The sequence below is a fragment of the Coregonus clupeaformis genome, chromosome 3 (genome assembly GCF_020615455.1).
Source record: "Coregonus clupeaformis isolate EN_2021a chromosome 3, ASM2061545v1, whole genome shotgun sequence".
Taxonomy (NCBI): domain Eukaryota; kingdom Metazoa; phylum Chordata; class Actinopteri; order Salmoniformes; family Salmonidae; genus Coregonus; species Coregonus clupeaformis.
This window is the reverse complement of record NC_059194.1, coordinates 17,700,834-17,717,233: the sequence shown is the minus strand read 5'-3', so window position 1 is coordinate 17,717,233 and position 16,400 is coordinate 17,700,834. Positions and strand designations below refer to the sequence as shown.

At 44.7% G+C, this 16,400-nt stretch overlaps 1 protein-coding gene across 6 annotated transcripts in view; it reads left to right on the top strand.

Annotated features, from left to right (window-relative positions):
• The window catches only part of LOC121541588 (E3 ubiquitin-protein ligase RNF130-like), a 101,677-nt gene that overhangs the window by 31,154 nt on the left and 54,123 nt on the right, over nt 1-16,400 (top strand). For 4 of the 6 annotated variants that reach the window (XM_041850723.2, XM_041850741.1, XM_041850714.1 and 1 more), the window contains exon 4: nt 14,439-14,701. In XM_041850723.2, coding sequence (XP_041706657.1) covers nt 14,439-14,701 — 263 coding nt within the window. The remainder of the gene's footprint in view (nt 1-14,438; nt 14,702-16,400) is intronic. The other 2 variants (XM_041850748.2, XM_041850731.1) reach the window with 1 other exon arrangement.

Below are 16,400 nucleotides of genomic sequence, written 5' to 3'. Positions count from 1 at the left end.
CTTAACTCCAGGGGTGCCGTACTACTATGGCTGACCCTGTAAAACAACACATTTCACTGCACCTATCCAGTGTATGTGACAATAAAGCATAAAATAAAAATGTATTAATTATATGGCTTAAGGACTATATATGGCTTGTATATGGTTTTTGATTTGACTCATCTACAACAACTCCATGGAGGACACCGTCTAGATATATTCATATGGGTTATTATTCATATGGCTTATGCATGACCAGGGAGTCATATTATTATGGGTACGTATGGCTTGGCCTATTTAAATGGGTTCATTGTATATACATCCTATTCATATGGCTTGTTTGTATGGCATTTTGTATGGCTCTTGTTATATGGACTTTATAGCCAGATAGCCTGCTGTGTCATTGCTACCATCACTGCCTCAGTCACAATGTACAGTCAGACATTCTGACCTTTGGGATCACAACTTTTTCCATGAAGTATGTCTAAAAACAACATCCATTATAATATAACCAGATACTTCATGAATGAGGCTCCTGTATGAGTGATTGAGTGACAGTAGCTGACAGCTAGCCTAGAGCTGTTTTGCACGTCACCTTAGCGTCACCCCACCCCAGGGGATACCCTGAGCTAATTCAAGCTAGCGTTGAAAAGCCTGCATGAATGAGACAATAAAGAAAGATTCAAGTGAGGAGGTGAAGAGAGAGGGGGAGAGAGAAAGGGGGCGGGAGCTGGTGTAGCATCACTAGAGCACTGAGGAGCAGATATTTGGGAATACAGGCAGGCAGACAGTGTTGGTTAGAGGACTGGACACGGGAGGAGCGAGGTAAGGAAACACTGAGAAGAAGGGAGAGAGGGGATGAAAGAAAACACAGTGAGAAATATTGTATAGCATCCATAGACCTTAGCAACGGGAGGAGAAGCAAGGGAAAGGGATGGAGGAAGTGGAAAGAGGGAGTGGGAGGTGTATAGAGAGGAAGTGGGAGGGGTAGAGAGAGGGAGGGGGAGTGGGAGGGGTAGAGAGAGGGAGGGGGAGGGGTAGAGAGAGGGAGGGGGAGTGGGAGGGGTAGAGAGAGGGAGGGGGAGTGGGGGAGGGAGGGAGTGGGAGGGGTAGAGGGAGGGAGTGGGAGGGGTGGGAGGGGTGGGAGGGAGGGAGGGGTAGAGGGAAGAAGTGGGAGGGGTAGAGGGAGGGAGTGGGAGGGGTAGAGAGAGGGAGTCAGAAGGGATCCCATCACTAATCTGGGTGGGATTGATGGGCTGTTTATAAATATAGAAGGGATCCCATCACTAATTTATAAGGTAATTTTCTACCATGAACGAACGGTGGAATGCTGATAGTTCCCCCGAGCGCATACTATTCAGTATCGATCGCTGTTTGCCTGAAATGCACGTCATTTATCATGGGGTGGGAGTTATTTATTAATGTCACGGGATATACTGTATATGGATTTGACTTTGAGGGAAGAAGAATGCACAGATGTGATGTATGTGTGCTGTGCACATACTTCAAATCAAATTGTATTTGTTTCCACCCCCATGCTTCACAGTAGGTATGGTGTTATTTGGATGCAACTCAGCATTCTTTGTCCTCCAAACACGACGAGTTGAGTTTTTACCAAAAAGTTATATTTTGGTTTCATCTGACCATATGACATTCTCCCAATCCTCTTCTGGATCATCCAAATGCACTCTAGCAAACTTCAGACGGGCCTGGACATGTACTGGCTTAAGCAGGGGGACACGTCTGGCACTGCAGGATTTGAGTCCCTGGCGGCGTAGTGTGTTACTGATGGTAGGCTTTGTTACTTTGGTCCCAGCTCTCTGCAGGTCATTCACTAGGTCCCCCCGTGTGGTTCTGGGATTTTTGCTCACCGTTCTTGTGATCATTTTGACCCCACGGGGTGAGATCTTGCGTGGAGCCCCAGATCGAGGGAGATTATCAGTGGTCTTGTATGTCTTCCATTTCCTAATAATTGCTCCTACAGTTGATTTCTTCAAACCAAGCTGCTTAGTTTGGAGTGTGACTGTTTGAGGTTGTGGACAGGTGTCTTTTATACTGATAACAAGTTCAAACAGGTGCCATTAATACAGGTAACGAGTGGAGGACAGAGGAGCCTCTTAAAGAAGAAGTTACAGGTCTGTGAGAGCCAGAAATCTTGCTTGTTTGTAGGTGACCAAATACTTATTTTCCACCATAATTTGCAAATAAATTCATAAAAAATCCTACAATGTGATTTTCTGGAGAGAAAAAAATCTCAATTTGTCTGTCACAGTTGACGTGTACCTATGATGAAAATTACAGGCCTCTCATCTTTTTAAGTGGGAGAACTTGCACAATTGGTGGCTGACTAAATACTTTTTTTCCCCACTGTACATATATGGACAAGCAATGACAGAGCGGCATGGACTAAGATACAGTAGAATATTATAGAATAGAATGCAGTATATACATATGAGATGAGTAGCGCAAGATATGTAAACATTATTAAAGTGACTAGTGTTCCATTTCTTAAAGTGGCCAGCGATTTCAATAGGCAGCAGCAGCCTCAAATGTGCTAGTGATGGCTATTTAACAGTCTGATGGCCTTGAGATAGAAGCTGTTTTTCATTCTCTCGGTCCCAGCTTTGATGCACCTGTACTGACCTCGCCTTCTGGATGATAGCGGGGTGAACAGGGAGTGGCTCGGGTGATTGATGTCCTTGATGATCTTTTTGGCCTTCCTATGATATCGGGTGCTGTATGTGTCTTGGAGGGTGGGTAGTTTGCCCCCGGTAATGCGTTCAGCAGACCGTACCACCTTCTGGAGAGCCCTGCGGTTGCGGGCAGTGCAGTTGCCGTACCAGGCGGTGATACAGCCTGACAGGATGCTCTCAATTGTGCATCTGTAAAAGTTTGTGAGTGTTTTAGGTGCTAAGCCGAATTTCTTCAGCCTCCTGAGGTTGAAGAGGCTCTGTTGCGCCTTCTTCACTACACTGTCTGCGTGGGTGGACCATTTCAGTTTGTCGGTGATGTGTACGCCAAAGCATTCCACCTTCTCCACTGCGGTCCTGTCGATGTGGATAGGGGGGTGCACCCTCTGATGTTTCCTGAAGTCCACGATCATCTCCTTTGTTTTGTTAATGTTGAGTGAAAGGTATTTTCCTAGCACCACACTCCCAGAGCCCTCACCTCCTCCCTGTAGGCGGTCTCGTCATTGTTGGTAATCAAGCCTACTACTGTTGTGTCGACTGCAAACTTGATGATTGAGTTGGAGGCATGCTTGGCCACACAGTCATGGGTGAACAGGGAGTACAGGATGGGGCTGAGCACGCACCCTTGTGGGGCCCCAGTGTTGAGGATCAGCGAAGTGGAGATGTTGTTTCCTACCTTCACCACCTGGTGGCGGCCCGTCAGGAAGTCCATGACCCAGTTGCACAGGGTGGGGTTCAGACCCAGGGCCTCGAGCTTAATGATGAGCTTGGAGGCTACTATGGTGTTGAATGCTGAGCTATAGTCATGAACAGCATTCTTACATAGGTAGGGCAGTGTGCAGTGTGATGGCGTTTGCATCGCCTGTGGATCTATTGAGGCGGTAAGCAAATTGAAGTGGGTCTAGGGTGGTAGTGTGTGTGTATGTTGTGTGTGTGTTTCAGTGCAGTAGCTGCACTGACACAGTGCTAGAGAGATAAGGGCATACCAGAGATGTTGTGTGGAGATATAGGTCAGAGATAGACATCAGCCTCGCAGAAGGCGGCACACTGGCAACATTGTTACTGTGCTGACTGGCATGTCACAGGTCTAGGAACAGCTTACCTTACCCAAATCATACCCTTAACCATTAGGGGAAAAAACAAAAACCAGACCTTGGATAAATATCTGGAAGCAAGCCATCACAGCAGATCTGGGTTCAGCCCTTAAGGACCACCTATAAAACAAAGCCAGAGAGGGTGGCATGAAAACATGCCTGGGCACGTGCCTGCCCGGATCTCTCTGTTTTCCACTGTGGTGAATGCCTGTCTGGAGACTTAGCTGTGGAGATTTACAGATAATTGTTTAGAGTTGGAGGGAGGGAGTGGGAGAAGAGGGGGTGGGTGGGAGGGAGGGAGTGGGAGAGTGCGAGAGAGGTGGACAGGGAGAGGAGGGCGAGAGGGAGTGGGAGAGGAGGGGGAGAGGGAGGGAGAGGAGGGGGAGGAATAGAGGGGGAGGAAGAGGGCGAGAGGGAGGGGGGAGGGAGGGAGAGGAGGGAGGGAGAGGAGGGGGGAGGAATAGAGGGGGAGGAAGAGGGCGAGAGGGAGGGGGGAGAGGGCGAGAGGGAGTGGGAGTGGGAGAGGAGGGCGAGAGGGAGTGGGAGAGTGGGAGGGGGAGGGAGGGAGAGGGCGAGAGGCAGTGGGAGAGGAGGGAGTGGGAGAGTGGGAGAGGGAGGGCGAGTGGGAGGGGGAGAGAGGGAGAGGGGGAGGAATAGAGCGAGGGAGGGGGAGGAGGGAAGGTAAGAGATGGGGAGGGGGGAGGGAGGAGAGAGAGGGGAAGGGAGAGGAGGGAAGGTTGGGGGAGGTGCACAAGTACAGTGACATGCCTTTCTTGCAAGCTCTAAACCCAACCATGCAGTAATCAATAACTATGTAGTACTAAAAATAACATGAGGTAGAACAAAAACACACGAGAAATAGAAATAAGAAGAACACGATAAAGTAAGTAAGCTATATACAGAGTCAGTCAGTTCCAGTACCATATTTACAATGTGCAGGGATACTGGAGTGATAGAAGTTTGATACAGTGCCTTCGGAAAGTATTCAGACCCCTTGACTTTTTCCACATTTTGTTAGGTTACAGCCTTATTCTAAAATTGATGAAATAGTTTTTTCCCCTCATCAATCTACACACAATACCCTATAATGACAAAGCAAAAACTGGTTTTTATACATTTTTGCTAATTTATAAAAAAAATTAAACTGAAATATCACATTGACATAAGTATTCAGACCCTTTACTCAGTACTTGAAGCACCTTTGGCAGCAATTACAGCCTTGAGTCTTCTTGGGTATGACGCTACAAGCTTGGCACACCTGTATTTGGGGAGTTTCTCCCATTCATTTCTGCAGATCCTCTCAAGCGCTGTCGGCTTGGATTGGGAGCGTTGCTGCACAGCTATTTTCAGGTCTCTCCAGAGATGTTCGATCGGGTTCAAGTCCGGGCTCTGGCTGGGCCACTCAAGGACATTCAGTGACTTGTCCTGAAGCCACTCCTGCGTTGTCTTGGCTGTGTGCTTAGGGTCGTTGACCTGTTGGAAGGTGAACCTTTGCCCCAGTCTGAGTTCAATCTTGGTTTCATCAGACCAGAGAATCTTGTTTCTCATAGTCTGAGAGTCTTTAGGTGCCTTTTGGCAAACTCCAAGCGGGCTGAAGTGCCTTTTACTAAGGAGTGGCTTCCGTCTGGCCACTCTACCATAAAGGCCTGATTGGTGGAGTGCTTCAGAGATGGTTGTCCTTCTGGAAGGTTCTCCCATCTCCACAGAGGAACTCTAGAGCGCTGTCAGTGACCATCGGGTTCTTGGTCACCTCCCTGACCAAGGGCCTTCTCCCCGATTTCTCCGTTTGGCCGGGCGGCCAGCTCTAGGAAGAGTCTTGGTGGTTCAAAACTTCTTCAATTTAAGAATGATGGAGGCCACTGTGTTCTTGGGAACCTTCAATGCTGCAGAATTTTTTGGTACCCTTCCCCAGATCTGTGCCTCAACACAATCCTGTCTCTGAGCTCTACGGACAATTCCTTCAACCTCATGGCTTGGTTTTTGCTCTGACATGCACTGTCAACTGTGGGACCTTATATAGACAGGTGTGTGCCTTTCCAAATCATGTCCAATCAATTGAATCTACTACAGGTGGACTCCAAGTTGTAGAAACATCTCAAGGATGATCAATGGAAACAAAATGCACCTGAGCTCAATTTCGAGTCTCATAGCAAGGGGTCTGAGTACTTATTTAAATGTGATATTTCCGTTTTTTTTTAAATAAATTAGTTAATAGAGCGTATCATAAAGGCAGGTGCACTTTTTTTTTGATAAGCAGAGGTGTTGCAGACTGTGTGTGTATGTTAGGAGCAGGGCAAGGGTGTGTGCGTTTTGTGTTCCCAGGTCAAGGTTTCTTTCTCTTTAGTGTTTGTGTTGCTTGGTTTAGATCAGGGGATGGGCAACTTTAATGGGGGTGGGGCCCATAAAAAATCTGAACTCCCTTCCACCCCATATTGTGAGCAAAACATTTCTACACATTTATTATTAAAATAATAATAATACATTTTTGAGTTAATTTTGTGCATTTCTACACATTTTGCCATAGGGTGGAGAGAAATGTTTGCAGTTTTTAATATTTGTTCTTAATTGACTTGCCTAGTTAATTAAAAGTTAAATAAAATAATATCTGAGTGACGCTAACAAAATCAATGCGGGCCCTCCGGCTGGTAATTCGACCATGATAACAAGTTTAGATAGCTGGCCGCTAAACTAATTTAGCAATCTAAAAAAAGTTAGCTGACATGGGCTAATTGATTGACTGACATAACAAGATAAAAACTGATGACGCACAACCAAATTTCAAAATTGCACCTTGTGTATTCTACTATTCTAACTCGCAACAGTAATTTGAGACCCTGACTGAGTTTCTCAGGAAGGAATTGATCCGAGGGCCTTCAAAGTGCAGGTCGCCAGTTGCCCATCCCTGGTTTAGATAGTGAAGTGAGGGCAATTCATATTTATAGTAGGTTAAAACAGGCCTTTTACTAGATTAAATCATAACAGGAGCGTTTGAATCTTATTAAAGAGATGGAGTCCAGACAGGATACTTTAGGAAACTTTCTGAATGGACATATAGGCCTATAGAGAGAATCAGCTAACTCACATACGCACACCCCCGTAAAAGCACCTGTCAATCAAAGCTACCAGCATATGTCAGACATTAGCAAATATTTATCCTTTCCTTAAAAAATCTAGGCCTACCTTTCCTGAAAGTTGGCTATAAGATAATGAATTAAGACTGAGCTGCTGTTCCTCCCGTCGACGGCCTGCCCGCTGAAAGACCTCTCCATCATGGTTGACAACTCCATGTTGACCCACTCCCAGAGTGTAGAGAACCTTGGCGTGACCCTGGACAACACCTTGTCGTTCTCTGCAAAACATCAAAGCAGTGACTCGCTCCTGTAGGTTCATGCTCTACAACATCCGTAGAGTACGACCCTACCTCAGACAGGAAGCGGCGCAGGTCCTAATCCAGGCACTTGTCATCTCCCATCTGGACTACTGCAACTCCCTGTTGGCTGGGCCCCCTGCTTGTGCCATCAAACCCCTGCAACGCATCCAGAATACTGAAGCCCGCCTGGTGTTCTACCATCCCATGTTCTCCCATGCCACCCCGCTCCTCCGCACACTCCACTGGCTTCCAGTCGAAGCTCGCGTCCACTCCAAGACCATGGTGCTCACCTACGGAGCAGCAAGAGGAACTGCCCCTCCCTACCTTCAGGCTATGCTCAAACCCTACACCCCAACCCGAGCACTCCATTCTGCCACCTTTGGTCTCTTGGCCCTCTCACCACTTTACTGAGGAAAAATTTACTTACTATGACTGTGATATGTGGTTGTCCCACCTAGCTATCTTAATATGAATGCACTAACTGTAATTCGCTCTGGATAAGATCGTCTGCTAAGTGACTAAAATGTAAATGTAAATTAATTGACAATGAAAGTGTGACGGGGACAGCCATGCTATAGTATGAAGATGAAATTGACAGTCAGTAAAATAGAAACAAATACAAACATGTCCATAGCCTATTTATCAGCCACGCTAATTATTGATGGGGAGTGTTGGAAAGATTATTCAAATACTGGAACTATTATAATTTGAATGGATGTTAACAAAAACACGGACTGAGAAGCCCAGCTGGGCACTTTCCTACATTTGACATTTGCGAGAAGCAGGCCAGGTTAATGTTTTTTAATTTTTTATTTCGTGATATCCAATTGGTAGTTACGGTCTTGTCCCATCGCTGCAACTCGCATGCGGACTCGGGAGAGGCGACGGTCGAGAGCCATGGGTCCTCCGAAACACGACCCTGCCAAGCCGCACTGCTTCTTGACACACTGCTCGCTAAACCCGGAAGCCAGCCGCACCAATGTGTCGGAGGAAACGCCGTACAGCTGACGACTGACGTCAGCGTGCATGCGCCCAGCCGCCACAAGGAGTCGCTAGAGCGCGATGGTTACAAGGACATCCCAGACGGCCAAACCTTCGCCTTACCCGGACGACGCTGGGCCAATTGTGCGCCGCCTCATGGGTCTCCCGGTCGCGGCTGGCTGCGACACAGCCTGGGATCGAACTCAGATCTGTAGTGACGCCTGTAGCGCTGCGATGCAGTGCCTTAGACCTCTGCGCTGCTTGGGAGGCAGGCCAGGTATTTCTATGCGTGCTCAGGTGCATGTGCTCGGTCAACATTAACAGGACAGAGAAACCAGACATATGCTCATTGCTCACATGGAGCATGTAAATTATGGTTATGAAATAAACCAAAACTTGTTTCTCACAAGTGTAGCAGGTTTTGAACTCTGCAAGCAACATTTCCATTCCGAGAATGAGAATGGTAAAATACTGTAATTAATACATTATTTAACCTAAATGAATGTAACCAAATGACAGGGATTAACGGTAAATTGCCTGTTTTACAAACGGTAGGCTACCACATGGGCATTCATAGAAGTGCATTGTGGGCCCACACTGTATAGCCTAGGCTACTATTCTACATTGCTGGGATAGGAGGACGGCAAAAAAAATTGGGTCTCGCCTAGGGCACCATATCGGCCAAGACCGGGCCTGATCAGCGTTGATTAGTCTATAAACTAAGAAAAGATTCCATATCAAATAATACCATGCCAGGTTAGAGAGGATTGACACAATGTCCAATTAACACAACATTAGAACATTATATGCCTCAGAGCCAGAACAACCTTGTCGGATGTATTTGTTTACTAGCAAGCAATGAAAACGTACATTGTGTAAAAGAATGTCCACAAATCAAACAATATTTTGACTGAAGTGCCATAGCCCATAACGCTCAACACCCCTGCCCATCTAGCAGACTAGCTGCTGGAGCATCAAAGGAGGAGAGGAAGAATTGTAGAAAGTTTAATAGACCGACTAAGTTACCAAAACAATTGCTTATAATCATTAGTAAACACACCCACTATTAGGTAAAGTTTATCTACATGAAAATAAAGATCATTTTTTAAAATCCCTAAATGAATGTAGGGCTATTTAAACGGTTTGAATGGTTATTTTATTTTCATGATGGTGTTCATCCTTAACCGTAGTTACACTGTTATTACATTTTGCCCTATTGAGAATATCTGAAAAACTTTAATTGTGGAGTGAACTATCCCTATAAGTACACTCAAACCTTGGGATTCCAAATCCGAATGACCACAACATAACCAGCCCCCTTCACCAATGTTAACAAATCCCTTCCTCCTCCTCTTTGTCAGGTAGCTCAGTGCAAAGGTGGCCTCAATCGCCACATCTCCTGTGGCACCCGTGCTCCCCAAAAAAGCTGAGTCAGGAGCCAGGCGGCGTTTGGCTAAAGGGCACCTTTAAGAGAGGGCTTTCACAGAGGAGAGAGGGAGGGAAAGGTACAGAGAAAGAGATGGAGAGAGGTAGAGAGATCAATAGCGTAATGACATAACTGTTGCCATTCAGCCTGTACGACAGGGAGTCATTATACCCAGCCCTCTGAATTACAGCCCTTTCTTTCTCTCTCTCTCTTTCTCTGAACAAGAAAAAAGAAAACAGATTTTTTTGAGACCAGTATTGGAGGAATTCCCATCTGATAAGAAGCAGCCATGGTTTATTGATAATTCAAAGTCAAACTAGGTCGAGGTAAAGAGGTTGAGGCAGTGTGGATGCTGGCAAGTTTTTTTTAAAGATGCTGTGATGCTCTTGTCGTTTTTACATATTTGAGGAAGGGGGACATCTGCGTAAGAAAACGGAAAATCAAAGTTGATCTTACTGTTTTGACATCCTGCAGGGACGGATGACTATATAGAAAAAGAGGTTGCTGTCACAGTGAGAATGCTGGTAGACACTGTCTCTAGAAAATAGACGGATTCTGTGTGCTACAGGAGAAAAGTAGAGGCCTCATGTCAAGTGGATGTTTCCTGTCCTACGTCCTTGAGTGTTTACAAATGTGTATGTGTGCATACTGTACACGTGTGTGTATATGATTACACACTTCCTTTTGGTTAATGCAAGTGTGTGTGATTGTGCGTGTGTCTGAGTGTTTGTCTAGAATTTCAGTTGGTGTGTGTATTAGATGCGTAAATACACTTGGAGCGTTGGCCTCTTTAGGCTAGCTTACTGAAATGGCAATGGATGTCATCATGATGTAGTCTACTATACTCTAGTAGGCTATAAGGTTAGCACAGAGCAGCCGTGGTGGTGGTGGTGGTGGTCTTACTCTCATGAGGATTGAAACAAATGGCCTTGGTGTGTGTGACACAAGCGTGCTGTCGGCCAGTTGTCAACACTGAGGCAAATTAAACTGCCCTGCACTCCTCTGGTGGTCATCACTCTCGCTCTCCTGCTGCTGAAACATGACTTTACTGGACTAAACACACACACACACACACTGGCATGCACACACACACACACACTGATGTACAGTAGACACGCTTACACGCACACAGACACACAAAGTGCACTTTCAGCTGCTATTAGTGGCAAGGCAAGCTGTGGTAAAGAGCCCGGAGGGACAGAGGAGTCGTCTCCAGCAGTAACTTGACTCCCCCTGGCCTGTAGCAGTCAGCTGTCTGGATCTCACTACCAACAACTAAAATGAAGATGATGATGATGATGATGATGATGATGATCACAGATGGCTCTACCACTGCTCAGTATAGTTTAAAATAAACTATTCATATTTTCCACTGTCTAATGCTCTAAGATATAAGATGGCGCTGACAGACATGGCAGCTCTGCTTCTAGCTCCTAAGCAACTTTTCAGTATTTTGTTTTTTCGTTATTTCTTACATTATTAGCCCAGAACAGTTTTTGTGTTATTACATACAGGAGGAAATAACTTTTGGATATCAGAGCGGCGGCAACTCACCAGCATTACGACCAGGAATACAACTTTCCCGAATTGGATCCTTTGATCGTACCTCCCAGGGCAATTGAATATGGTTGAATACAAACAGTGTAGTTATTACCTCCGTAAGGCAATCAAACTGGCAAAACGTAAACAAAACGAAAGAGCTGATTGTGGACAGGAAACAGCAGAGAGAGCATGCCCCTATCCAGAGAAGGTGGAAAGCTTCATGTTCCTTGGTGTACACATCACTGACAATCTGAAATGGTCCACCCACACAGACGGTGTGGTGAAGAAGGCGCAACAGCGCCTCTTCAACCTCAGGAGGCTGAAGACATTTGGCTTGGCCCCTAAGACCCTCAGATGCACAATTGAGAGCATCCTGTCGGGCTTTACCACCGCCTGGTACAGCAACTGCACCGCCCACAACCGCAGGGCTCTCCAGAGGGTAGTACGTTCTGCCCAACACATCACAGGGGGCACACTGCCTGCCCTCCAGGACACCTACAGCACCCGATGTCACAGGAAGTCCAAAAATATCATCAAGGACATCAACCACCCGAGCCACGGCCTGTTCACCCCTCTATCATCCAGAGAAGGTGAGGTCAGTACAGGTGCATCAAAGCTGGGACCGAAAGACTGAAAACAGCTCCGATCTCAAGGCCATCAAGACTGTTAAATAGCCATCACTAGCTGGGTACCACCCGGCTACATAGACATGGAATCACTGGCCACTTTAATAATGGAACACTAGTCACTTTAAAAATGTTTACATACTGCTTTACTCATCTCATATGTATATACTGTATTCTATTCTACTGTATTTAGTCAATGCCACTCCGACATTGCTCCTCCTAATATTTATACAGTACCAGTCAAAAGTTTGGACAGACCTACTCATTCAAGGGGTTTTCTTTATTTTTACTATTTTCTACATTGTAGAATAATAGTGAAGACATCAAAACTATGAAATAACACATATGGAATCATGTAATAACCAAAAAAGTGTTAACCTCTACGGGATCAGTGTCCCTTATAAGGGACGATTGCTGCTCAATATGCGATATGTGACTAGAATGGTGTTGTAAACAGACAACTTTTGGGGACATAGACATATCTTATATGGGCAGAAAGCTTACATTCTTGTTAATCTAACTGCAGTGTCCAATTTACAGTAGCTATTACAGCAAGAAAATACCAAAATAGTGCACAACAACAAAACACTTAACATGGCAACTGGTTTGGGACATTCACCTCTGAAGGTAAATAATGTACTTACATTCAGTAATCTTGATCTGATTTGTAAACTGGGGGGCCCAGAGATAAAATGTAGTGTAGTTTTGTTTGAAAAATCAATTTTTATATTCAAATGTAGGAACTGGGTTCTACTGTTTGACCTCTGGATCCACACCCGCCCTGCCCGGCCATCTAGATGTGTGACGGTTAGCGTATTTTCTGTAGGGAAGCTAATGATCCATCTTGTATGACATTCCTGGGAGTGTGCAAACTAAAATGTTGTATTACCATAGCATTTTTGTATGTTCTCTATAGTTATGTACTTGAAAACCAATTCGGCACATTTGGGAAAACTCCTGGCAGACTTGATACAACATATTGTGTAGTGATGTAATTCTTCACTGAATCAGTCTGAAATGTTGCACACACACTGCTGGCATCTAGTGGACAACATCTAAATTATATCTATAATCCTATATCACTGTCTGGCCTTTCTCTAGCATTTCAAAGATGATGCAACAAAAAATAATAATAGAAAATGAATGTTTTTTTGTTTGTATTATCTTTTACCAGATCTAATGTGTTATATTCTCCTACATTCATTTGACATTTCCACAAACTTCAAAGTGTTTCCTTTCAAATTATATCAAGAATATGTATATCCTTGCTTCAGGTCCTGAGCTACAGGCAGTTAGATTTGGGTATGTCATTTTAGGTGAACATTGGAAAAAAAGGGTCAGATCATTAAGAGGAAAAACAGCTTCTATCTTAAGGCCATCAGACTGTTAAATAGCCATCACTAGCCAATTAACAGGTGTGCCTTTTTAAAAGTAAATTTGAGGAATTTCTTTCCTTCTTAATGCGCTTGAGCCAATAAGTTGTGTTGTGACAAGGTAGGGGTGGTATCCAGAAGATAGCCCTATTTGGTAAAAGACCAAGTCCATATTATGGAAAGAACAGCTCAAATAAGCAAAAGAGACATTAACATTTCAAGAACTTTGAAAGTTTCTTCAAGTGCAGTCGCAAAAACCATCAAGAGCTATGATGAAACTGGCTCTCATGAGGACCGCCACAGGAAAGGAAGACCCAGAGTTACCTCTGCTGCAGAGGATAAGTTCATTAGAGTTACCAGCCTCAAATTGCAGCCCAAATAAATGCTTCACAGAGTTCAGGTAACAGACACATCTCAACATCAACTGTTCAGAGGAGACTGAGTGAATCATGCCTTCATGGTCGAATTTCTGCAAAGAAACCACTACTAAGGGACACCAATAAGATGAAAAACCCTTGAATGAGTAGGTGTGTCCAACCTTTGGCTGGTACTGTATATTTCTTAATTCCATTCTTTTACTTTTAGATTTGTGAATTGTTAGATACTACTGCACTGTTGGAGCTAGGAACACAAGCATTTCGCTACACCCACAATAACATCTGCTAAATATGTGTATGTGACCAATAACATTTGATTTGTGTTGTTTTTCAAGTCATTGCAGTCATTGTCAATGAATGATTTCCTTTGCATGTATACCACATCACTTTTGTTGCTCTGTATAGGCCTGGACCAGGGACATAATAGTTCACATTTCTTCACATAGGGTATATTATTCACATGATGAATATATTCACATATACGTTTCTCCAGTCTCCACATGTATTTCACAGTCCATGGGACATTACACAGTTGTGTTGGCTGAGTAGGTGTTCAGAACCCTGTGTTAATAAATGAGGAATGGGTTGAGCTGGGTAGAGGAGGAATGAGAATCTATTGACTGGCTCTATGAGTGTTTTCATAGTGGCTAAAGAGATTGGTCTACTTTGCCAGAGCTGGGAACTGATCCTAGATCTGTAGATTTTGTTAATGACTTGGCTCTATGGATCCTGTCAATGTAGGTGAAAATAAATTGCCTATGCAATTATTGTGTTATGCATCTGACATATACAAGCTGGCAGATAAATATAGTGGAGGGAACATGAGTAAGTGTATGCTAACTGACTGACTTACTCAAATAATGGATTGGAACTGACTGGTCATTGCTTTCATTAGCTTGACTTGTCTCAAAGAAAAGTTCTGATTTGGATTACCACAAAAACAAAGCCACTATGCTATTAATGGCCCTCTACTCTCTCAGGTACGGGCGACACGGTGGCAGTGATGATCACCGAGTCTTACGGCAAGGAGATCCTGGGTCTGCTGGAGAGGAACCTGACGGTGCTGGTGAGTGTGGTGGTGGGCCAGCGTGGCCAGGCCAAGAACATCAACCGCGGCTCCCTGGTCTTCGTCTCCATCTCCTTCATCGTACTCATGATCATCTCCTCTGCCTGGCTCATCTTCTACTTCATCCAGAAGATACGCTTTACGAACGCACGTGACCGCAGCCAGGTAGGACATAGAGTATGTTAACTAATGGTTACTCTTTCTATTACAGTCTGGTATTTATTTGGTGTTTATTTACTAAGGGTCCAATTTGTAAATTGAGATCCACACATGTAGCTCAAAGCCCGTTATCACACTTGAATGGTTGTATTGCAGTCAGGTAATAATATCACATTGTTTTAGTTTTCCCATCATATTTTTATTTGGAAGGGAGGCAGAGGTCCTGATATTAACACCCAAGGCTACAAAAATCCATTTACTTTTTTTTTTACATTAGAGCAAAGTAGTGGTGACTCATTTTGCCATGCCTTGGAGCTTTTAGTTGAGGCATATGCTCTCAATGTCACTTTGACACACTAGTTTTCAGGTGTCTGTGATGAATCTGATGACTCATATCAGGTAAAGGAAGTGAAGAGCAGGTCAAGCGCCAGATGTCCTCACCTTCATGCCCTCCAGATGTTTGTAGTCTGGCTCGGTTGACCGCCCTGTGCTCTCTCTCGCTCTCTCCTCCTGTTGGGTGGGGAAACCAGCAAGAAGAAGCAGCCATGCAATTTTGATGCTGTAAATTGTTTATTAATCTTTAATGGAGAATCGTTGTGGTAAAACGCTGCTTCCCCAATGTCTGGCATCTTTGAAATACACACTCACCCCTTTCGGTTGGTCTAGTCTAAGACACAACCTTTAGTACCTGAACTGTGCCAATAATCTAAGCCAAGATACTGGAGGACAGTGGAGGTTAGTGGGGCCCTGTCTCAATGATCTTAAATAGCCTAATGTCCTTTTGCCGTCTGTGGTAGAACAAGGAGCCATTTAAGATTGCTTACAAACAGTCCTAGTGTAGCATCTGCCAGGGAGGGACTCCTCTCTCCAGCTATCTGTCAGAAACTGTGTTTGTGTCACTAAATACTCTGATCACTATAACACTGTACTTACCATTCACTCTCTGCTCTCAGAGGAGGCAAGAGGTGACAAACTTTGATAGTATAACCTGACAAACTCAACTGCCCAGTCAACTGCTTCTGCATGTTTGCAAAGCTCTCTCTCTCTCTCTCTCTCTCTCTCTCTCTCTCTCTCTCTCTCTCTCTCTCTCTCTCTCTCTCTCTCTCTCTCTCTCTCTCTCTCTCTCTCTCTCTCTCTCTCTCTCTCTCTCTCTCTCTCTCTCTCTCTCTCTCTCTCTCTCTCTCTCTCTCTCTCTCTCTCTCTCTCTCTCTCTCTCTCTCTCTCTCTCTCTCTCTCTCTCTCTCTCTCTCTCTCTCTCTCTCTCTCTCTCTCTCTCTCTCTCTCTCTCTCTCTCTCTCTCTCTCTCTCTCTCTCTCTCTCTCTCTCTCTCTCTCTCTCTCTCTCTCTCTCTCTCTCTCTCTCTCTCTCTCTCTCTCTCTCTCTCTCTCTCTCTCTCTCTCTCTCTCAGAAGGTATATTCTTTCACATTAGAACACAGTATTAATCAGTGGGGTCATAAGGTGAGTGATGAATAAGTCCACTCTACTCTACACACTGATCCCTACTAGTAGTGAATGGGACTGACCAGACCTATTACTACCTCTAACCACAGAGGGAGTCTCTCTCTCTCTCTCTCACACACACACATGTAAATGTGTAGAAATTGTTAAATAATAATCAACTACATTCATCAATGCTAAATGACTTAAATGTAAATCAATCTGACTCATTATTGTGTGAATAAATGCAACAGGCCCTGTCCGTCTCTGAAGGATCTT